Below are 24,724 nucleotides of genomic sequence, written 5' to 3'. Positions count from 1 at the left end.
CCTGTGGTGTCCCTGTCCCAAATGAAAGGCTACATTCCTATAAGTGGTTGCTTTCTAATTGAAAGAGGAGTTAGGACTGTGGTGGGGAGAAAATGAGAAGCTGTTACTATTCTGAGAATTTGTGTTATTTCTGTAGCAAATTTTTCAGCAGATTTTCAGGAATTACTATGTATTTTTATTGACAAATCTTTCAAAGAAAAAGTCAAGTAATACTCCTCAACTCAGTCACCACCACTGTACTGTATAATGGTAGAAGTTAAAAATTGTTGGAGCCACTGTCTTGGTAATGATTTTCAACACAGTTATTTTTTTGCTTGTAGGTATGGCTAAATTGTATGGAAATTAAGTACTGAAAGAATGAACTCTTAAAATCACCACATGAGTACTTAATTTCAGGAAAACAAGAGGTTAATATTCTTGCATTACTAATATGTTCAGTTAGTAAGGAATTCTGTCAGTATTTCTATCGGGACATCAGTTTGCCACTAAAATAATTTATTTCTTTCTGAAAAAACTGGAGACCCAGAGTATTCTTGTTTGCTCTTGTTGTTGATGTTGGATTCTAGCAGGTGGGGTTTGCTGGCTCTTCTGCTGGGGCATGTGAACCTGCTGTTTATTTGTAAAACTCTCCCCTTTACCCTTTTGAGAATGAAATGTGGTTCTGCTTTCATTCAGTGTAGTCACCTGCTGTCAATTCTCCTAAGTGTTGTTGTGTTCTTCTTTTTACAAATTCTAAATTTGGTATTATTACAGTCAGTAGGTCAGTAAAAACTGGAAGGAAACAGAAGAATTGTTGCTGAGTTCCTTTATGACTTCTGCAGAGCTGACAATTTGCAGCATTATAAATCCCATAGGCTTTAATCTCTGCTTATTTACTTTAGTTAATTATAACTAAGACTCGTTACTGCTGAGTTTCCTGAGATTCTGTGATGTCTTCTGGAGTAACTGAGTTCTCAAGAGAAAAGTCAAGTGTAGGATTTGACTTACAAGTTCTGGAATATGTTGGATGAATTGGAGTTGTTCATGATATAACCAAGGCAGGTTATGTGACTGTAGCAGCCTCTTGTGTTACATCTGTAAACTACACTTCTGTCAGGTGAAGGCCATGTGCTTTTTGACTGAAAAAAATTGATAGGGTAGGATTATGGGGATGACTACCTAACAGTGTGAAGTGCACAGCTGTTACATCAAAGAATGATAAAAGGTTCTGAACTTCCAGTTCTTGGTGAAATATTTTTGAGTATCTTGAAATGGTGACACATTCCCAAAATCTCCAAACACCCTTCCAAACTGTACCTGCTGTTGGTACTGTAAGTAAATGATAACTTTTCAGTAATACTTCATTCTTCCATGAAGAAAAAATAACAATGCAGAAATATTTTCAAGTTAAAAATGTGCTTAGGTAGTTTGAGTTTGGCTCCTAAAGAAGTCCTATGAGAAGTATTAATAATTTGGAGAAGTTCTGGAAAAGTGTGTGACTTCAGGCCTGCCTGAGGTTGTTGAGAGGTCAGAGGTAGGTTGGTGTGTTTGTGAAGAACATAAAAAAAAAAATCATAAAAAAAAAATTCAAAGCAGTGAAGTAGCTACTTAAATTTTATTCATGGTTTTAGTCATTATCAACTCAGTGAAGTTCAGTATGTCACATTTTTTGAAAAATCTGTTCTCATTTTGTAACCTTAGATGTAGAGCTTCTCAGTATCTTAGGCTATATAGATAAAAGCAAATTATAAGAGGATATACAAAAGTGTTTTCTGTAAATTATAAAATGATTCCCCTTACCTGCTTCCCCTCTTATTCCTCTGTCAATCATGGTCAAAATGTAAGCCATGATTAGAGTAAAGGAATGTCAACAACAATGTATAAGCATTTCTGTGCTCTTGGAAAGAGGGATGAGTATGGCAAGTACTCAGGTGAAAAACATTCTTATAGCTCTCAAAAAAAAAAAACCCACAAAGCATTAAAAATAACCATGGGGTTTTGCTAATCAGAGATGTATTCTTTTTAGGGTATGATTGAGAAGGCAAACAGAAGTCAGTTTCTTCTAAATTTATGTAGCTTTAAAATCTGTTGGAACTTGGATGAATAAGCATAATGTCACCCTTCTCTATAAAGTTGTTGCAGTTCTTTATTGGGCATAGGTTTTTGCTCTCAAAGTAAATTTAGAGTCTGTTCTTGCATCACACTGTGTCCTTCTGAAACTGTCTCCTTAGTCACAAAGGAAAGGTTGTTTTATGTGGTTAGGCTTTGATCCTGATTTAGTTTTTCATATCTGAAAGTACTACTAATTTCTTACTGCTATAAAATACAATTAGGCCTGCTTATGTGTATGTTTTGCTGTGTTCAGTAGCTTTAAGGATTGGGGCTTTAAGGAGGGCAAGGCACCTGTCATCAAGACATGGAACTGGGCTTGGTTTGAGTGCTAGTGACACCTGGGTGACTTCCAGGAGAAGGAGTAGACTTGAGTAGAACACATTTGAATGTAAGACTAACATTTGAATTGCCAGTTGAAAATGAGAGGCTTTCAAGTACTTGCAGTAAAAGTTTCACTCTTCTACCCCTGACTTCCTTGGGTCCACTCATCCCTGTCGCCTTCTGCGTGCACACTCAGTGTGTCAGCAGCCCCCTGATGCCTCAGCCTCTCCAGCAGTGGACTTGGGCCTCCCCCTTACCCTCCAAAAGCTGTCTCCTCCAGTTGTTTCCCCCAGCTACTGGTTCCTAGGCCACTCCATGTGTCCATGGGTACCCCTGCTAAAGCTCACATCCTCCTTTGCTGGCACCATGGACATGTGGGCCCAAGTGACCTGCTGCCATGAGGGCCCCCACTTGCTGCTGTGCAGACCTCTGTGTGCACAGAATAGAGCCCCTCACGCAGGAGGGTTGCAAAAGTCTAGTGAGATGACTGTCGTCATGGGTGGCTTTTGCATTTCCATATAGACCTTTGGTAGATTTTAAGTATACATTTAGTTCATACTTGATTTGTTGGTCTTCAGAGTTACGGTAAACCATTGCTTTGGTAAGGACCATGAAGGAGTAGTTGATCTCTGCTTTATATTAAACTAGGCATTGGATATCTTAAGAAATACGGGTCTGTGGATGAGGTTGTGCCTTTGAGTAATTGTTAGTATACGTGTGAACCAGTATGCATGTAATCAGTTGCATTTGAAACAATGGGTGGATCCATTGTGATGCTTCTGGAAGTCTGTGTCAGTGAAAACTTGTATTGGGGTTCTGAGAAAGGCAGGAAGCGAGTAGGCAGGCCTTGCTCATCCGCCTGTCTGGAAGATTACAGGCCTAAGTAATGACTTCTTAAAACATACTGTTGTATGCAACGTGTATGTTGTATGTATACTGGAGGTGTGTTGTATTGCACTAGACCATTTTAAGAATCAAGTAAACAAGATCAGGACGAAACTTTTTATATAGTGTTTTGTAAGAAGGGAATGCATAATAGAAGTTGACACTCCAGGCTGTGAAAATAAACATTTTGATAGTATAGTAATGAGTTGTTCATAGCATTGTTACTGCATGTAATTGTGATCCTTTTAGAATTATATCTAAAGAGCAGAAAATACAAATGTTTTAGTACACTTTTGAGTTTGATAGTTGATCAGCTGTGGTGATTTTTTTATGAGAGTGCTGTAAATACATAGCTCTGAGATGAGGTTTCAAGTGTCAGGAATGTAACCATTTTCTATTTTTACACTTGACCTCATTTCTATTTTCTTTTGCTAAAGGCAACAGGCCTATGTTGTTCTGTTGCTGCTGAAAGCGAGTTTATTTAAATAAATGGAAATGTTTATGTGCAATAAGCTTTTGAACTTTAGCAGTAGCTGAACTAGTGAATATTTTGTCGTGAGCCACATTAATCCTGCTGAAAATTATATGGACTGTGACTTGATCTGCGTAAGACTAGCTGCAGAAACTGCATTTATGGTAAGAGTTTAGGAGAATGTTTTAATTTGTGTACTAAACCTGCTTTGCATTTCATTCTAAAAGTGACTTTATTTTGTGATTTATTCTATAAGTGACTGTTTTGTGAAGGTGACACTGAAGGTAAAGGAGTATCATATTTTACTGTGTGATTTGCTATCTTCTGGCCACTACATACTAAATTATTAAGCATTTTCCTTCATGGAAAGAAATAGATTGTTTTTAAAGATGTTGAAGATTTGGCTTGTCCTTTACATCAAGGTGTTTGCCTAGTTGTGGTATGGTCAGAATAACATTAAATTTTGCAGAAATGTTTGTATCACTTGTATGCCTTACTTCTTTTCGTACTGATTAAATAGGACTGGATATTCCAATTTTTTTTCCCCAACATCTTTACAGGCCTTCTCATTCTTAATGTTTGACTATTACAGCTTGTATAAAACTACTTGCAAGGAGTATTCTCTGTTAAATACTGTTGTATAAAGCTCTTTATCGTGGCAATGAGTTTTGCTGCCTGGCTGTTCTGTAACTCATTAATTCCTGTGAAATATGTGCACAGACAGCAGTTTTTCTTCTGAAAAAACAGGTGCTTGATACAAACTCAGAAACTAACAGACATCTGTATATATTGAGCATCATTGATTTATATCAGTCTTATGAAGTCCTGATAGTTTAGTCTTGCTGTTGAACAAGCTGATATTATCTGGTACCTGCTGTTCCTGTGGGTCTGTTAGGTCCTTCAGAGTAGCTTCTCTTTTTTTTTCCCTCTTTCTCCCAGGCAGTGTATGACAAAGCAGTACTCTTCCAGTTTATGCTTGACAGAATTAAATTAGTTGTAATCTGGGAATACACAGAGCTGTCAGAATACTGAGTCCTTCAAGAAGAAGTGTACTATAACGGGACTGTTCCTGGGTTGTTTCGTGGACTCTGCTATCAGAGGAAGGGTAGGGGATTTTCTGTATTATGTTGGGATGGTGGGTTAAGCTGACATCCTTTTGCTTATGATACGCTCTTGTGGAAATTTGACAGGTCACTGCAGCATCTTAGGCTTCTCGGAGATGAGGCCAATTTATGCAGTGTAATGCAAAAGAGCACCACTGAACTTCCTGGGCTGATGGGGGAAGAGAAGTGATACTAATTGCTTTGATTTCTACAGTTGGTAGGATACTATAGAGAACACAGAATTAGGCCAGAGTTAGCATTCGCTCACAGAGGTAAACATACAACCTCTTGAGGTGTAATCACCAATTTCCATGTCTGACTGCTGATGATAAGCAGCAGACTGACAACTATGTCTTATTGACATACTACTTATCACCACAGGTTGTGAAAAAACCACATCATGCTGCTCTGGTCCATCACTGGTACTGAAGTAATGTTTCCAGCAACTGTATGGTACTATTATTCCAGTTGCATCATACGATGCCATAGGCATCAGTCCTTGTAATTTTCATCAGGTATTCAGACACTACTTCTTAGCAGATAAGTTCTCTCTGAAATTGGGAAAATAATTTTGAATAACTCTTTAGTTTTATAGACTTACAGGACTGACGTACAGCATTTTAGTTCTTTTGGTTTTCTGTAACTGTAGTACTAGCTTACAGCATCTTGCTGCTTTGAAAAATGATTTCTCAGAGCACTTAGAGTATTTTCTTATTCACCGGATGCTTCACCATGTGAGGAAGACCTGATTGAGGGGCTGAAGCAACAACTGATTGAAATTTTAAAGCAAATACTGGCTAAACTAAAAAATACTGGCTAAACTGAAACTTTCAGTGAAATTGGATACTATCAAATCCTGTTGGGAAAATGTGTTCCTGTGCTTGCTTCCAGTTTAAAACTTTCTGTAACATGAATGACTAGATTCAAAATGTGGTTAGGTAAATCCCAAAGATCTCACACATCTGAGGTGAGGGGTGGAGAGGAAAAAGTTTTGTGCAGATGATGGATAGTTTTTCTTAGCAATTAATCACTCACTACAACAGGGTAGTGGGACAGCTTTCCTGTTTCTCAGCAGGGTGTTTCTGCAGGAGATAATTAAGAAAGGTCAGCTGGTGGCCCAGGGGGTATTCTAGGATGTGAACACTGAAGCTGGGTCTGTGGTGACCATAGTGACAATTATTGGAGGAGCATAAGCATAGCCCCAGATAAGACAGCATGAATGAGGGCTTCCTATCTGAGGACGTAGAGCTACTTTAGTACTACTCTTTTATTACAGATCTACAACTTCAGATTTCAGAAACTGACTTGCACTGTTTCAGCCCAGTACTGCAACCTGCACTGTTGGTTGACTGGTGAAAACACTGACCTCGTGTCTGTGTCTCTAAGTGGGCAGTGGGAATGCACGTGTGTGGTGCCACAGGTGGGGAAAGGTGTTTGAAGAAACTTCTGAATTTTGCAGTGGTTCAGCTTTGCAAACAGTGCTTTTTGTTTATTTTAAGTAGTAGTGAGAATTGAGTCAGGATGTGGTAGTAAAATGCACATTAAAAGCCGTCTTCAGGAAATAATGTGGGTTTTTTGATTTGTTATGTGAAGTAATGAATTTTAAATTCTTTATCAGCATACTTGAAAACAGGCATGGCATACAGAACTGGTATATAGAAAATGCTTATTTCGGCATTCAAGCGTTGTCATCATGTGAAGAGGGTAGATAAAATTTCAGATGGGGGGGAAAAAATCCAGTATGGAAGAAAACATGGAAAAAGAAATGTATCCCAGTTCTAAGAAGGGAAAAAAAAAATGTAGGTGGACAACCAACAAAACTAGGCTTGTTATTTAAAAAGTTTACAGGAACTGAAAATAAAACAAAAAGCAGAAAAAAGCCAAGAGGACAACTAGACATTCAGCAGGGTTGATCTGAAAATTATACAACCTTGCGTAATTGTAGAGGTAACTTTATAATGAGATCTGTACTGATGTCTGTCACTGCTTATAAATTTGTGGAGCCATAATCCTTACTGCATCTTACAGGAGAAGTGTGGTACTGTCTGTGGCATATGGTGTGTTCAGGTGACTGGGGATGCAGGAAGACAATGAGACAATAAGGGCACACCTGGAGCCTTGTGTAAACATCTGTTGAAGGCCTGAGCAGGAGGATCAGGGTTTAAGCTTACAGCAGACTTGACAAACATTTTCTGCCCAAGTAGGTCAATGCAATTCAGGTTAAGTCAGTAGTTGTATCTGTTTACATTCATTTGGCTTAACTTTAATCCTGTGGTCTGTTCCTTGTTCCATTGCTATATTGCAAAGAACCTTGAAGTGTGCTTTATGTGGAGTGTATTAAATTGGAGGACTGACTGTACTTGTTTCTGTTTAGCTTGAAAAGCTTGTTGAAACAATCAACTAAACAGTAGGTTAGGAGCGAATGTTTTTTGAGTGAGACAAATTTAATGGGCTTAAATGATGGTATTTCCAATAGAATTTCCCTTAATTCACTAGGAAGTATGTTAGTATACCCTGAAAACAACTGTTTCCTTCCTTTCTAAATTATTTGGAATGAGAAAACAAATAGCTGTGGAAGAGAAGGCAGTTCAAGTAGCAGTTATTCTTCCTTGAACATCTAGATTTTTTTCATTTTATTGTAGTTTAGCAACAAGGCACATGTATAAAAGTTCCAAAAATGTGTGTGAAGAATTCAGTGTGAAATACCCATGTCCCACAGTTTGTTCTTGTTCTTCATGTCACCTATTACAGTCACCTCCAGCTCACAGTTCATATTTTGGCTTTCTTCAGTCTTTGCATGGCAAAATTTACAATTTTTTTCCCTTTCAGATAGTAATCAACCATTCTGTGTATTTGTGAGATTCTGCTGAAATCTTAGATTCAGTTCTGCGGTTGGGAGTTGAATTTCCTCCTACTGTGGCACTTGCACAATCTTTGGTAAGAAAGGGAAAGCTGAACAAAAAAATGGGGTCCTTTGGTTTTAGGAGTTACTGGGCGGGGCAAGAACAGGCAAAATAAGATCTCAAGTTCGGTACAGCTGTAGGAGTGGCAGTGACTTAGAAGTAGGTCTAACAATGTGAACTGAAACTGTAAAACAGACTGTTTTTTCAGGCTCTTATGTCATGTGTGGTTAATTCCTTCCTATTGACAATCATAGAACATTCCTCGTTAGGTAAACTCAACAGCTGGCTCCTGTGTCTACTTTTACGAATACTTCTGTGGTTTACTGTCACCTTTTCTTTTCTCTGCGTGCTGCTCTTCCCAAGAAAAGGGGGGAAGGTTCACCAAGCAACTTTGCATGCCCACTGTGACTTGCAAGGAATGCACCACAGTCTGAATTTGATATGGTGTGGGATTGTCAGGGATGATATGCTAATGAAAATAGGACTTTCTCAGAATGCGTTGGTTCTGAGGAGCAGACTTGAAAATATGGGTGATCACATCTGTTACGCTGTTCATGTTGTTTTTCTAGGCTAAAATAACATATTTTAAGGAAGTCACCTATGTGGGGTCAGGATATGCCAATATTACAAGGTACTAATATGTAACATTTGATATTGTATGGACTTAGAAAAGGCAAGAATTTATCTACTGAATTAACTGGATACCTTGCTAGTGTGGTATCCAGTCTGTTTTAAGTAAAGCATGCAGTCCTTACTGATGTGAGGAATGAACTTAAAAAGCAAAAAATAAAAATAAAAAAATTAGAAAGTTTCCGAAATGTGCAAAATTTGTGTCCGTTTGAGAACTGGCAAACAGATCTTGACAAAGCTTGCATTCATTTACTAACTTCTCAGATAAGAGTTTGTGGATAAGAAGTTTAAGAATTAAAATACACTGAACCAGTTAACACTTCTTAGATTCTCGTAGCCCAAGAACCTGTTTGTTTAATGTGACAATATTTAAAAAAAAAAGCCTCAACCCAAGGTCTTTATGATAAGAAATTACAGTAAAAATTGGTTATAAGTTAGGTCAGAGGTGGTATGATACAGTTGCTGGATGGAGTTTTACAGCAATTGAAAATTGTGATATTTTTATTTGTGGATAAGAGAAGAAAATGCAAAATTGTTCCAATTTGTAAAAATACATTCATAAATAGTGTATAATGAGAAACATTTTAATTGGTTTTAATCAGTGCATGAACTTTTATTAAGACTTCATTGTAATTCTAATTCCTAAACTACAATTTCTGTTGGCTATTGTATTCCAGGGGCTTAGACAATGGCTGCGTTTTGTTAATTTTATGCACCTTTCTTCTGTAACTTCTGTAACTCTTTGTAAAACAGGCATTACAATAATACTTATGCTTTGTCTCTGCAGGTGTTGCAGTTTACGATTGCTGAGCTTCACAGGATGCTTTCTGTAAGCTTTGTGGAGTGCAGCTACATAGAATGTTTTTATCGTTGCATGTTCTGCTGTGCTTATTTTGGTCCTGGGTCAGCAGTCACAAGGAACCTTGGACTGACTTGCCTTTTTCCTCTAGCCTCTACTAAAATAGCTTGTGGGGTGGCTACTTTTGTATATTTAAAATTATAGAAAGTTTATCTGACTTCACACATCTCTTGCCTCTGTTAGAAGCAAGTAATTTTACCTTCACAAGGCAAAAGCTTACATAAAAGCATTGGAAGGAAGTATGTTATGCCTTGACAGAATATTTCTCCACAGCACAGGAAGTCACTTTTCATTTTCTTTAACTTAAGATGTTTGTTCATGGGTATCATCAGCAGAAATTCTGGTGATACTGCATTAACGAACTTTTAGGTATCAAATAATCCCAAGAACATAAAATCAGAAAATACCTAAATAAATTTTGTTGTAGTTTATTGACTATCTTGAAATTGTAAAATATTATTTACAGGGAAACAATGTTATTTGAAACTGAAGACACTGATAGAAACTCTACAAAGCTTTATTTTAAGTTGAAAGAACAAGCTTTTTCCTTCTGAGCAGTTTCATAGTGCCTGCTCACCCGCGGAGTATAAATAGTTAGTGAAGTTCTCCACCTGCTGGCTTGAGGTAGTGAATGCATTCTGCAGGTAGGGCTGGGAGTGGTGTTTCTATCTCAAACGTAGCAGGTGCATTAATCTTCATAAACTTGATTTTTACATTTACTTTTTAGTTAAAATTCTTTCTAAACATATCCGTCGAGACGATCACAATGCTTTTAGGGTAAAGGGAAGGCAAAAACTGATGTTTTTGTCACTAGACTTTCACTTGCTATACTAGTTTTGGCTGGGACACAGTTAATTTTCTTCATGGTAGTAGCTCATTTAATGCTGTTTTGTGGGGGGTGTGATGAGAACAGTGTGAGTAAAACTGATGTTTTGCCTTACATTGAGTTTACACAAGATCAAGGTTTCCCTGCTTCTCTCACCACCTGGCCAGCGAGCAGGCTGGGGGTGCATTTGTGTATCCTACAAATGGATGTTTGTATCTTGAACATGTAGTCTTTCAGCTGAAACAGTTCCACTTGGTATTCATTCTTCTCCTGTTAAACTTCGAGTTGTTTTTCCCTTTCCTCACCAAGTAACACTGCTTGAAATAAAATTTGAATCCTCAGGTTAGTAAGTGTGGGTTTACTTCTGGATTTCACGAGTCTGTAAGTCTCATTTCCTTAAGAAGTTACAGTGAATAGCTTCAAGCAATGCCTTCTTAGGTTTTAGCTCTCCTTTGCAGAGCTTCACCATTCTGATCCTCTTAGTGCTCCAGGAAGCACAAATCTTGCACGCTGGTGGTTGGGGAACACACCAAATTAGAAGTTGGTCATAGTTTGTGGAGATTTCCATTAGGCTTCGTGCAAAGGCTTATGAGTACAGTTTTGATACAGACCTGTTATATGGAAGATGATTCATTAGCGTAAGAAGGATTTTCATTTAAAGTATTGAACCATAAATTTCATGGCAATGATCCCCACAATCTATGTTTATGAATCTGCTTTATTCTGGTGACTGGTATCTTTGGTATCTTGTATGCCTGTGAATTACTTAGTGCCTAATTTGTACGAAACAGGAATTTGCTGAATTGTGTTGGAGTAATCTCAGACAAAAGATAAGATTCATGTTTTAAAAAAGAACGCTCAGTGAAATATACACATTTGAAGAAGCAGGTGGATTTGTATTAAAATGGTGGTACTTAATGCAATTAAAGAGGGTGAGTGTTTCTTTGTGAGCAGCAGTATCATGTACTTGAAGTCATTCACGCTGGTGGTAGAATGCCCCTATTTTGTAGAAACTAACGGGATAATGGCTTTGTTTGTGGCATTTAGAAATAAAGCACCGAAGGTGGCAGTTGCTTATATTTGTCATGTTTTGTCTAACATACTACTTGTTACTGTACAGTTGGAATGATACTTTTGGAAATGAACTAGTGTCTTCTGTATTGTAAGCCACTATTTTTCTTGAGAAAAGTCTACCAAGTGTTGGGAAAAACAACTGGTGTTCATACTTAACTGTGTATTGTTAGATGTATGGTTCAAACAAAACACAAAGCTGGGGGAAGGAAAGGAGGGAAGTAAGATAACATAGCAGCATATGGACCAAGATTCTTTGGGTTTTGTTCTTTTGGCTAAGGTGACTTTTCAATTATATTAACAACTAGCTCACTGTGGTTACTCTATTAGTCTAGTACTGATGGATTGAAATCTTTCCTTTCCAGTACTCTTACTATTTTGCTGATAATTCATGTAAAAATCAAAACATTAACATCTGGCTTTTATTTAATTTAGCGGTTAGTTATGTAATAATGCAGATAAAACACTGCTCTGAAGGAATTATTTTGAAGAGAATATGTGGTGTGGAATTCACAAAACTTTCTAGTTACTTAAAAGCTAGCAAGATGAGAGGTTTTAGGTACTTCAGGAAATGGTACTCCTTTAGTGCATATGGGAGGCATAAGGAGGATCTCAGAACCGTTCCTGGTGCTGAATCCAGACCAGAACAATGTGTGGTTGTCAACACTAGTATTGATTCAATTCAACTCCAAAGTGAGTATCTGAAATGCATCTCACGGTCATCACAAATCACCTGGCTTTGTCTCCCGCTGCAGGGTGATTTCAGAGCATGTAAACTCAGCTCCTTTTAAACATAAGGAAGTTGATGTATGCTCCAACTGCTGTTGGACATCTAGTCCTCTGAATGGGTCTAGATCTAGTCCAAAGACAGCTGTTGTCCCCACAAATCTATGTAGTAATGGGTGACAGGCTGTTAGTGTTTTCATTGTCTGTATAAACTCTTGTGTTGCTTGCTAATGCAGACAGGCAGTGTTGACATATTAAAGCTAAGCTGAAGAGCAGTGGATTGAGGTGGCATGAATTTGAAGGGCAGATTTTTTTATGAAATAAACTGTCCAGTCTATCATGGTTTTGCTTGGTGAAGTGGTCCAATACTAATGATGTTTTGTCACCCTTTAATTACTGTTGATTTGTTTCTCTTAGAAACTCAAGTTATGTAAACATCTTTTTTTCCAGGATTCATTTGTGATGTGCTTTTGAAAGAAGAACCAAGAATCCATTACATACTTAATGCTTTTTGGAAAACTCCTCCTGATGTATTTTGCAAACTAATTGAATCACCATAGAAATTCAGCATGGGAGGAGCTGTGAGTGCTGGAGAAGACAATGATGACTTAATTGATAACTTGAAAGAAGCTCAGTATATTCGCACTGAGAGTGTGGAGCAAGCCTTCAGAGCAATTGATCGTGGTGACTATTATCTGGAAGGATACAGGGACAATGCTTACAAAGACTTGGCCTGGAAGCATGGAAATATACATTTGTCAGCTCCTTGCATTTATTCTGAAGTCATGGAAGCTCTGAAGCTTCAACCTGGATTGTCTTTTTTAAATCTGGGTAGTGGAACCGGATATTTGAGTACAATGGTGGGATTAATACTAGGTAACTTTGAATTTTTTAATACATTGTTTCTGCATATCTTTTGTACGTTTCACAGGGTCTGTATAATCTTCATCTTCAAAATATAGTCCTATACTTAAAACAGTGTGTTTGTGCTTTTACAATATGATAGGTTATCTCCATAAGCTGTTCCATGACATTTCATGGAATGTCTTGGAAGGTGCAATTATTCATGTTTGTCTTTTTCTATAGCCTAAAATTTTAATTTGAGAGAAAGGAAACAGTATTTTTTTCGCATAAAATGGAAAAGCATAGAGGAACAATTTGAGTGCTAAAATTTCAGTTTGCATTTTTACCATATTTATACCCTTATTTTAGGTTGTTTTGATTTTTTTCTGTTTATCCTAAAAAAGTAAATTGTGAAGGCTTATATCTCTTGGACAAACTTTATTGAAAAATAAGTCTTCATGAGCATGCAGAGAGCTTTCTCAAGATATGTTTGTTGAATCACTTTGTTGTATTTAATCAGTTCTGGGATGTAGACTTCAGATCTGCAGAGATTAAGCAGTTTTTAGGTTATAAAGGTTATTTTATTTAGTACTGTTCTTTATTCTGTCATCAGACACACTTCCTATATGGAGAACAGATAAAATGAGAAATTATTGTAAAATTTTAAATTGAACCAATCTACCTTAGAGAAAAGTGCTTTTAATTCCCAACCCCTATATACTTAATGTAGAATGTGTGCTAGCAAATCAGTTGTTTTTTTTACAAATTTTGTTATGTAAGATAACTACTTTAGAATATACCTTTCACAGGTGTAATTTTAATGACTGTATTAAATGGAGTTTTGTGTATTTCTTTGGTTGCAGCAAACTTGGTAACGGGTGGTACAGTTTTGGGGTATGTTGGTGTATGCACAAACCTGAGATGTGAAGAGTTGGTTTATTTATCTTCAGTTTTTGTCATTTCTTCTCAGTGATTGAAAAGTAGAAATTACCACTAATACATATATAACAAACCTCATTTGTTGGCATCTCTGATGGTCCTTTATTGCAATTAAGTTCGTTGGCAAACTTACATTCTCTTGTGCAAACAAATGTTCATTCACAGGTAAAAAAAAAAGTTAAAACCGAAGATACCTACTCTATTAGAGTGACTTTGTCACTTTTGAGTGTTTCTATGAAAAAATGTATTTTAATTAGGAATGTTTTAAGTTCAGTTCTTTTTTCTAAAATGGGCGCTAAGAGTAGCGTGCAATAGTAATCATCCATTTCTCTGTGTAGTTGTTAAGCTTTGCTTTATTATTCTTTCTGGACTTTATTTAAAAGTACGATATTGGATCATATATATATTGCACCTGTATCTGTGTACTTAACCTGTTATGAATGGCTGTTGGTTGCTTGTTGAATGCTCCTGGCTTCGATCTTATCAAGCAGAATCCTTGTCCTTCAGAGTATTGTATGTGGAGTTGAAGAAATAAGAAAGGAAGAGACTTGTCCTCTGTAGAGGGTGAGATTGGCTGACAGCCCCAAGGAAAATAGTTACACTACAGATGTTTCCACATTGCCAGCTCAGGTGCTGAGAAGTCTCCAGCAGTGCCAAGGAGACTGTAGCAGTTAGTGCTACAGTGACAAAAGCAGGATTTCCATAGCTATGTAGTTCTTCATTTTCTTACTTTCTGCTTCTTTTGATAAAATCACTAGTTACAATAATTATTTTGTTTGTTTTAAGCAAAGGAACAGCAGCTTTTATAAAGGAGTAGAAATAATATAGAAGTAAAGGAGTATGCTTCTGATAAATATAAAGCATGGATATTTTTAAAAGCCCATGTTTTTAAACGAATTTCAGTGTGTAGTGTAACAGGGAACCATGTGTTCTTTGACAGTAGTTGGACATCTTTCAATTTGACAATATAGTGAGTGTATTTTTGCCATGCTGACAGCATCAAAATTAAATAGATGAAATTAGTGAGTTGAAACTGGTGAACATTTGCAAATATGGTGACATATTTAAAAAAAAAACAAAAACCACTCTATAGAGATTAACTGTTGCTACCGTTAAAATATAAATGTAGTTCAAACTGGGTGATAGAATTGTTTCCAATTACCTTGGAAGAGACCAGCTGACTTTGGAGAGTAACAGAGGAGCTGGTTTCACTTTTTTAGATTAGCTGACTCTTTGGCTTTTGACTTTACTGGTGAAAGAATAGAATCTATATCTTTTATTTCTGTTTAGATTAGTGTTATTGTGGTGTATCCTGATGTGGTATATATTACATTCACAGATCTAATTTGAAACTTGGAATAACTAGCATGTACAGCTCTTTAGTTCTTTGGTTTGTTAAAACTGAGTTTTGAAAGGAACACATGTGAGTTTTGGGACAAGTGACACTTTGTAGTTAAGAGGCCAAAAGGAACGACAATCTTATTAAAAAGAAAATTTGCATTAGATGGTGCGGTCTCTCATGGAAGTGTAACTGCTGGTTAGGAATATCATAGTCTATGACTGTGCAAGGGAACATTAAATAAACACCTTGAAAGATGACCTATGCTAATGCTTCTCAGTGTGATAGATAATAAACTAAATTTAAAATTGGTGTGAATGTCATCAGGAGGTACATGTTTCTACAAGCTCAAAGTACATCCCTTGGATGATATACCTACCTCTTGGCTGATGTTGGAGAGGTCTTAAGAGCAGCACATATAGTAATCTATTGTTTGGTACTTTACCTAATAGAAAATATTCTAAACTGCATTAAAAACTGTGATGATTAATCAGCTTAGTAGCATATACTAGGGTTTTTTACTGCAGAAAATGTTTTCTCAGTAACCCTAGGTCTGTTTGTTTTTCATCGGTGTCCAAGAAAAGACATTTTACTCAATTTTATTGGAAATAAATAGTCAAATATTTAGGTGAGATTTAGAATGCAGTAGAGGATTTAAATGTAAGTTTTGTCTAATGCTATTGATGTTTGCTTTCTTTCTTTTCTTCCCCTTTTCTCTTCCTTTTCCAATTCTGTGTTTCCATGACTGAAGTCTGTGGGCTGTTGAATACATGTTAAATATAGAATCCCCACAGCAAATGTGACTATTTGATTCAGATTCTTTGCTGTTGTAGATAAGTCATAAAACTATCTCATGATTTCTTTTTGTTCCTAAAAAAAAAAAAAAACACAAAAACTTCTGGCCCACAAATTACCTTGGAAATATACTTGGATTGCAGGAAAGCAGTATTGCAACTGTAATGGTATTGTGAGGAATGAACATAATAAGTCAATTGCAGTATTCTAAGTGGAAGATAATTACTGTGAGTAAATCGGGAGTAAGCTTCTGATTTAGGAACTTGATAAATACAAGAACCAATGTAGATGAATATACTACAAAATCTCTCTGAATTCTTAGGAACTGGGAAGTCTACGATAAGAACACCTTTCAAAATTTGAATAACAAAATAGACTAAATTATAATTTGAATTTGTTGTCTTCCAGCTATATATTGAAAAGGAAGTTGCTCAGACTGTCCTACACGTATTCAAGATTTTCTGCATCCTTATGATGAAAGTTGGTTGTACAAAATTGTTTTGCCACGGTTCTGTCCTTGTTTTTTTTGATCCTTTGCCCTTTTACCTTGTTATGTTTCCTCTTATCATTCTATCTGCGCTACAGATTATCTTTGTGTTGGATGACTTCATTGTTTTATGTGATGTTAGTACCTTCGTAGACAAAAGGTACAATATTGTTCTGTGTGTTTGTGTTGTGGTTTAAAGAAAAACAACAAAACTGCTGTTTCTATTTACAGGACCTTTTGGGATAAATCATGGAATAGAGCTTCATTCAGATGTGGTAGAATATGCCAAGGAAAAATTGGAGAGCTTCATAAAATACAGTGATAGCTTTGATAAGTAAGTATCTCATTTGTCTAGTTCATTTTGCAGCAGATTTTCTGTTTTGTAATGATGCAGGTAGTTTAAAATGAGTTTAGTAAGGGGAGGAGGAGAATGGCATCACACGTGGTAAATGGTATTTTTTGCTGCAACATAGAAATTCCAATTTGTTGGTCTAATTCATGAGGTAAGTTAAGGCTTAAAGTGTGGGAGTATTTCTGCTGTGTAATACTTAACAGAATTGATCTCACTGCATTTTTGGGCACGTGTATGTACATGCAGGTACATATATGTATACATATGTAAAGAATGATGTGTGCTGGTGTGTAGGTGTCTTTGCATGTATAGGACAATTAATATCTAAGTTTTTATTATATAAATGGACATATTTCTGTAGAGAATTAACTTTTTTCTAATCTACTACTGTTGATCTAGATATGAAAGACAAGTGAATTTATCTGATTGTATTCATCTTTATTACTTGAAGAGATGGACTTTGGAGTCTTCATCTGTGCTCATATACAACTCGTTCTTACTGATATACTTCAGGGTTACAGTGCTTTGAAACATGCTGGTTCCACTTACTCAACAATTTACTATTACTAGTTTTAAGCGTGTCCATAAGAATCTGTATCTTGGGCCTCTTTGCCTCTGTGAAAGGAAAAACAGGCCTCTAGCCCTCTTATTCTCTGTAAAGACTTTCTTACAGACAGCAGGTTCTCCAGCAGTAATTATAAAGTAGCTGCTGAAAATCCAGATTTTTTTTTTGAATTGTCAATATAGCATAAGAGTTGCATGTTCTTACTTGTCTTCTATTGGTCAGAGGGGAGCAGAGAGAAGTTTTATCATCTTGCCTTCGTAACGTGCTTCAAGAACTGCTGTGCTCTTGGTTTTCTTATCTGGAGCTCAGTCCACTTTTTTCCTTAAACCAAACTTCTGGAGCTGTGGTCATGCCATAGTCCTTCCTCCTTCTGCTCCTGCATACCAGAAGGCTCTCCTAAGTGGAGTATGAAGTTCAGTTTAAAGAGTTGTCTTAGTGTTACCTGTATTCAATTCTGTACTTCTGACATTTGTTAGAGAACTTTATTCTACTGAAGAACATGGTGAATATAATACTAAAATTATGTAACATGAAATGAGTGTGTGTCGTCGTCACTGTCCTGATTTTAATACAGGCTTTTAACCTTAGTTGATGTTAATATATGTACAAGTGAGAACTGTGGTTCCTCATGATCATTACTACTACTGCATTAATGGCTCTGTAAGTAAGATGCAACTGCCAGCTAATGAATTCCTGTGCATACCTGTATTCCTGTATGTGTACTCTGACATACAAAAAAAGATGGTTTTGACTGAAATGCCTTTCCAGTTTGGTAATACCTTCATGTACGTAAATGAGGAGAAATTGAGTGGAGGGGGTACCAGGGAAGTATGTGATTATTTTTTAAACAAAACTGATGTGATTAGGTTGTGTATATGAATAAATACTAGAACAGTGGGGTTTGCACTTTGAACCCTATAAAAAAAAAACAGGAAAATTCCGAAATTGTTACATTTGGAGTAACTGTATGTTGTAATGTGCCTTTTTTTGAAGGAAAAAAGACTGTTTTTAGTAAAAAAGATGTAAATATTCTCAAAGTAGAAGAAATGTATTTTTGGCTAATTCAGTGATAGATTGACTCTGGGAACAGTGTTCTGAATGTTGTGTGTTACTTACAATGATAGCTAAATTGGTCTTTAGTTATACAGTGTTATTCCAGCAAAGGAATGGAACCAGGCTGGTGAATATCCTCTAAACTTTCACTAATTTATACGTACATCACTTGGCATATACTTCATGATAATCTGCCTTTTCTTCACAACAGAAAAATTCTCAGCAATGGCTGTAGAAGTACTGTCCTCGCCAACTTAAACATACCTGTGAAAGTGCTTTTTGATATCAATCTACTTCGTAATAACTGAACTGTAGTTGACATAATACTGATCTGTTTGGATTTTTTGTGGGAGGCTTTGTAACTTCGTGTCTGCATAGCTGATCCTGGTTAACTGTGTCTTTTAATATAGTTGATGAAGATCGGGTAGTGTTCTTTCTGTGACAGGCTGGGTCCTTTCCATATATTATTAAAATATTTAATTGTGTGCAGTGTGTCTAAAGTTTTAATCTACCTCAAAATAATGTGCTCTGGGTCAGTAAATCTAGGTTTAATTATTGTTTCAGTAACTCTTTCCTGAATCTTGGTTTGCAAAAGAAAGACATGCCAAAAATTCTGTGAACTGACTTCTGAACTACTGCTTTGGTCGGCTTAGTATTTGGATGACAGACTGCCCAACAAAAAGGATTCCTAAAGCTTTCAGTGTCTGCCTACTGTTGAACGCAGGTGTATACCTAGCAGGTGTCCTTTCTGTTTGAAAATGGATTTTATCTGGCAGACCGGTATAAATGAAGCTAGTTGTCTCAGTGGATGTGTGCATGTTTTGGGGAAAAGTACCTTACACTTGTCAGCAGCCTTTAAAGAGGCATGTAGGGGATAAAGCACAGAAGACCACATAATGGTTTCCTGACCATAGTTGTGCAGATGGGGAATACTATAAAACTGTGTTGTCCCTTTCCTGTGTTCTTTCTTAGTGGATAACATTCTTCAGTCTGGTCTGAATTTTTGAAGCAGTCTCCTTTTTAAGCAGAAATAAAATGGGGGTTTTACCTTATATGTAGATCCTTGAAAAGCTTCAGCTAGGATTCTAAATAAATACTTTATTTGTGGTGTTCTTTCACTTGAAGCAACGTGCCTTTAATTTTGCATCTGATGTTGGGCTCGGAGATAGGTCGTTATGATGTACTCCTCCCCTCTCCGATAAAAGGGAATATTGCTTTGATGCCACTTTTTATGAGGGAATAATCCAGTATTGAGTAGTATAATACAATGTTTTTTAATGATTACTGCTAAAAATGCTCTTGAAATGTAATGTTTTTCTATGATTGGGCAGGTGCTTGACTGAAGACTGATAGCAAAGTAAAAATGTACAAAAGGGTTTGAGACACTCTCTGTTTAAAAGACAGGTTATCCTTCTATCTGTTGTCTCTTGAACCCTTCATCAGAGGGGAAGCTTTTCAGATACCTGCTTCAGAATGACAGATAATTCCAATGATCACTTGTATCTGTATCCATATCCTACCAATCTATCAAAATATCTTCCCTTTAAATGGAGGTGGAGTTGTTCCTTCTGAGAGGTAAAATGATGCCTTGGTTTTACTTGATAACATGTATTTGCCAGCAGAAGCAAAGGAGATGTGCCATCTTCAGCATCTGAAGTGTTGTCATGGTTGAAGCGTGAAAGATTATAGGTGTAAAGAAAGTTCTGAGTCTGAAATACCTGTAAGGCTCTCTTTCATGCTTAAACCCTTGAAGGAATGCATGCTAATTAAGGGGAAAAAACATTCCTTAAGAAGGCTCTATCTAAAACACATTTGTGCAAGTACCAGGCCCCGCTTCACCTGTTTATTGAAGGGGAATGTGTTGTCTTTTCTGCTCCCAGTCAACTTCTAGACCTAGAATATCCAGCTTGGAGAGAGAGCCACAGGGCAAGGCTAGGTTGCCCATCTTCTAGCACCCTATCAAAAACCAAACCTGGGTAAGCTGGTGAAGTCCCTGCTGTGAAAGAAAATCACGAACCCTTCTCGGGATCAAAAGAAACCACTTCAATGGTAAGTGACAAGAACCCTAGTACTACTTCTGGGATAACTGTTATGGGTGAAACTTCTTTCTGAAGTTCTGTAATAAATTGTGTTGGGCATTGAAAAATAACTTATTCTTCCAACCAAGTATTTGTCTTCGTTGAAATTCAAGGCTACTGATAGGATGCTTGAAAGCTCACTTTCATAAATGCGGAGTTAAAACAAAGTTCCTTGTATACGCATAAAGAAAAAGCACATTCCTTCCTGTGCAGCTGGATAACGATAGCAGTAAAAATCTAAGCAGGAAAGGCATCCCATCTCAAACTCCTTTGTGGTTTTTTTCAACTTAAATTTAACTGGTAACTTATTCTTAATTTCAAGTAGTAAACATGTTTTTGAAGTGGTGAATAAATTCTTCTTGAGGTTTAGTCTAACCACAAGAACATAGGACTGTAAGAAATCTAGTGGGATTCTTTGAGGCCAGAAGTTATATTAAACAAACAAAAAAAAGAAAATAGGCTTTTGGAATGTCCCTTTTTTAGTTGGAGACATTAAAAAGAAGCAATGCACCTATACCTCATAAGCCTGAAGGCTCCAAAAATGGCAGTTGGGTCTAGTGCTATCTCGGAAGAAACTAAAAGTGTATTTTTAAAGTATTTGATAATTGGAGAAAGCTATATTCTTGCTTTCTCAAAACTACATATAAAATATCTTCTAGAAATAATAAGCCCCATGGTGGGCAACGTCATTCTTTGAAAGTCTCTAGTTACTGCAAGTTTTGATAGTATTTATAACACTTGTTACCTTAAAGTAGCTGATGAAAATGTTCAGTGCCTTGTTAACAAATCGTTGGCTTCAGAAAAGCCTGCAGTATGCAGTAGTGTAGTCTCCAGAAACAGTGTTCTCCAGACATCTATCCTTGTATTTATTAGGGCCTTGACAAACTGAAGTGAAAAACTTACTTGACTTCGGTATTTCTTAGGAATCTATCCTTCTTAAAATTCACTGCAGAATTAAAGAAGTAAACTGAAGGAATATCTTTCACTCTTTACCATCATGATTTGTAGTTGTCAAGTTTAAGTTCTGTAAACTGGTGTTGAAGGGGAGAGTGAGGTTAGTCCTAAGTTTTGTCTTCAGAAATGAATGGGTTTTTAGGCATTTAAATGAAACTGAGTATCAGAAATTATAAGCAAGGTAGCTGAAGTCACATGATAGGAGAACCATGACAATCTTGTTGAAAAACTGAGATAACAGAAGTGAAGCTGGAGTATGTTTCTTGCTTGCTGTCCTACAGCAATGCCTGGAAGCTGAAAAAACGTTCAGGGAAAAGATTACTGGATAGAAATTATGCCAGCATCACTTCTGGCTATTTTTCTAATGCTAATTGCCATTATTGTAGCTGGATGTAAAGAACTTCAGTTGCTATTGTAGATCTTGTTTTTCTTCGCAAAGATTTAATACTTCTGTTTCTGTTTATTCTAATGTTTGTAGGGTACATGTAGAAGGTCTCACAAATAGTAATATTAAGTAAAATGCATGTAATTTTTCAGTAGAAATGCTAGTAGGCCATGAAAATGCATTTATACGTGAACCAAAGACTTGTTTAAAGAGCTTGAATAAATACATAAACAAGGCAGAATGAACAATGGAGAAAAATGCCAAAAAAGGATGGAAAGAACTTGCTGTCTTGCTCCTCTGTTTCAGTTAATAGGAAAAGATCTAACATCCTTTAAAAATTGTTCTCTGATATTACATGTTGCCTTTTTTAAGTTTCTTAATCTCAAGTTTCTTAATTAGTGATTAATCTTAAATTGAGATCACTGTCAGGATAGAACATGAGAAATATTTGTTGAGAAATGGGAAAACTGCTTCCTCTATAAAAGAAACACATTTAAATCTGGCTGATACTACTTCTATATTAGTTTTGCAGTACAATAAGTTGAAAAATGTTAACAAGGCATGAAAATTGGAAAATTTCATTATTCAGTTGCACATTGCTATGACACATTACATTACACAAAGCCCATGTGAGACCATTGACCTTCCCCTGTGGTTTTCAAAGCAGAAAGTTTTATGTCAGTTTAAAAACTGAAATTGATTAAATGATCTGAGGGCTTCTTGAAGGTTTCCTTCAGGTTTTAGGAGTAAGATTTAGCAGTTTTATGAAATTCTTCTATATAGAAGCAGCTCTGAGCATTATCTTTTTAGTACAAATGGATGAAGGAGCTAGAACTTTGTAGATTAAATTATTTGTAATTTAAGTATTTCCAGATAAGCACTGGAAATACTTATTTTTCAGCTTCTGTAGCTGTGTTTTAAAAAGGTAGGCCTGTTTTCGTTTTAGTGAAAATCATTTAGAAGATGCTTACTAATCTTAATCTAATTTTTGTCATCCTCATCCCCCATTCTGAGGGATCCTTCTGCTGCAAAACATGGTCAACAGCATAGTTAGTATAGGACAAAAGTGTGTTACTTCCTTGTCGCAGTAGAAGAAATAGTCTATAGCACACGTTTTCAGAATCTCCACTCTTTGCAGATTCATTTTAATGTCTGCTTATTAACATATTAAGGGAATTTAACATATTTCATTCTGTGAGTTCTTACGCTGGATTCACTACTGTTTGCATATATGTATTAAAACGGATCTTAAAACGTATTTTTTCCCCCAGGAATGGCTGTATCTAAAACTTGGGATGCTCCAGAGTTTTTCTTACGCCACTGTAGCGTCAGCACAGTTGAAATGGCAAATGTTACTAACTTGCCAGCCTTCTCTTTATATATCATTAAAGTTGAAGAGTAGTGCTCTGTGCTGTAAATTTCAGTAAGCTTAAATGTACCTAACTTATTGCTCTTCCTTTGCAAAAATAAGATAGTCATTTGTTTTAATTTTTCTTTTTGGAGCTGCTGAGCATTACTGTTTATCTTTTTTTTCTGTGAAACTATAGTTGTCTAGACTATGAGGTAAATCACTTGGAGCATTTGATACTGAAATTTCAGACCCTTTTGGAGGGGTTTGAGTTGACTGACCAAAGAAAGTGGGTGAACAAATACCCAGAAATCCTAAATTCATACTGAAAAGTTTTTTCCTGTAAGGGTTGTGAGCAGCAAGCTGGGATGTGAGCGTGGTTAGTAAAATAGGCAGAAGTGTACTATTAGGTGGTATCCTGGTAATGAATTATAGCTGTGGAGAGGTGTAAAATGTAGCTGGAGTGATAGTAGTTTTAAGAACTGTCTGATCTTTCTATTAGCAAAAGACAGGTGTCAGCAGTTTAAGTAGTTCTTCAGTACTGTTTTTTAAGCATCTTATGATACATTTTACCCTTGAAACACAAATCTGTTGATGTTAAAGGTGGTTTTTTCTTCAAATTAGATAATATTATGCATAGTTCCATTGAACTTGTTCATTTCTAGGGAATCAAGTATGTCTCCTACTTAAAAAAAAAAAAAAAATTAAATTTTTGCCTCTGGTTTGATCCTCAAGAGACATGAGGATTAATAATGTCCTGCAGTCATATAGGCAGAAGAGCTTAGCCCAAAAAATCATGCAATACATCTTCAGAGTTAGCAGTACTTAAATCGTGGGTTGTGTGGGTAGGTGTTATCTGAGGACCAGCAAATGAATGTGTGTAGGTGTGTGTGTGGGGAGAACTGTTAGAGGGTAGGCTATTGTACTGTCATATTTTACTAATATTTTGTTATCACACAAATACTAGATTGGTGGATATGGATACAAAAGCAATAAATTTTAATCTTAGTTTTTTCCTAGAAATGTTTTTAAATGGATGTTTGTTTTATCACAATGGTAGTGTTTTTTTCTGTTGATACCTATGGAGAATTTCACTTGAACACATGCAGTGACAATCTACTCCTTAATTAATCTCTTAAGCTGCTGCAGTGAATACAAAAATGCTGTTTAAATTCTACAGGTAGTTTTTGATGCTTACCTGGAAGAAAAATGCTGTGGCTGTATTGAATTTATAAAGCTTTAATACTGGGAGGATGGATTTGGAATTCCTGTCCCCAGGGGACAGAATACAGAAATAAAAAGGAAAGGACAAGATCAGGTCAACACACTTAATCTTTAAAGTACTTGACTGTCTTGAGCCATTGCTAAACAAGATCTGTGTGAAATTAAATCTATCCTTGTGGCAGGTGTTCATTCAGACATGGAAACTTGGTTGCTATGCTATCAATAATGGGAACTCTTAATTTCTCTTTGGTTAGCTGCTTGCTTGTAATCAAAATACCAGGTTGAACTGAAGAACCTTGTGTGATTCAAACTTCTCTGGGTTGTTCCAGTCCATTTCTTTGGCATCTAATCTATGAAATAACAATTTTTTCATGTTACCTATCGAGTTGTCTCTAAGGCCACCCTGACAATTTGGTAGAGATCAACAGAAGGTAAATAGCACTTGACATTTCTTAACTCTTTTTCATAGTTCATT

The 24,724-nt window shown here is 36.4% G+C and overlaps 1 protein-coding gene across 6 annotated transcripts in view; it reads left to right on the top strand.

Moving 5' to 3' along the window:
• The window catches only part of PCMTD1 (protein-L-isoaspartate (D-aspartate) O-methyltransferase domain containing 1), a 41,562-nt gene that overhangs the window by 6,286 nt on the left and 10,552 nt on the right, over positions 1–24,724 (top strand). For 2 of the 6 annotated variants that reach the window (XM_040550409.1, XM_040550412.1), the window contains exon 2: positions 16,522–16,624. Coding sequence is in view for 2 of the 6 variants with exons in the window: in XM_040550407.1 (XP_040406341.1) it covers positions 12,457–12,763; positions 16,522–16,624 (410 nt within the window). In the remaining 4 variants the exon portion in view is untranslated. Of the gene's footprint in view, positions 1–7,786; positions 7,810–12,337; positions 12,764–16,521; positions 16,625–20,140; positions 20,310–24,724 lie in introns of those variants that run through there. The other 4 variants (XM_040550408.1, XM_040550411.1, XM_040550410.1 and 1 more) reach the window with 4 other exon arrangements.

The sequence above is a fragment of the Cygnus olor genome, chromosome 2 (assembly GCF_009769625.2).
Source record: "Cygnus olor isolate bCygOlo1 chromosome 2, bCygOlo1.pri.v2, whole genome shotgun sequence".
In the NCBI taxonomy this organism is placed as follows: Eukaryota; Metazoa; Chordata; class Aves; order Anseriformes; family Anatidae; genus Cygnus; species Cygnus olor.
This window is presented reverse-complemented; position numbering and strand designations above follow the sequence as displayed.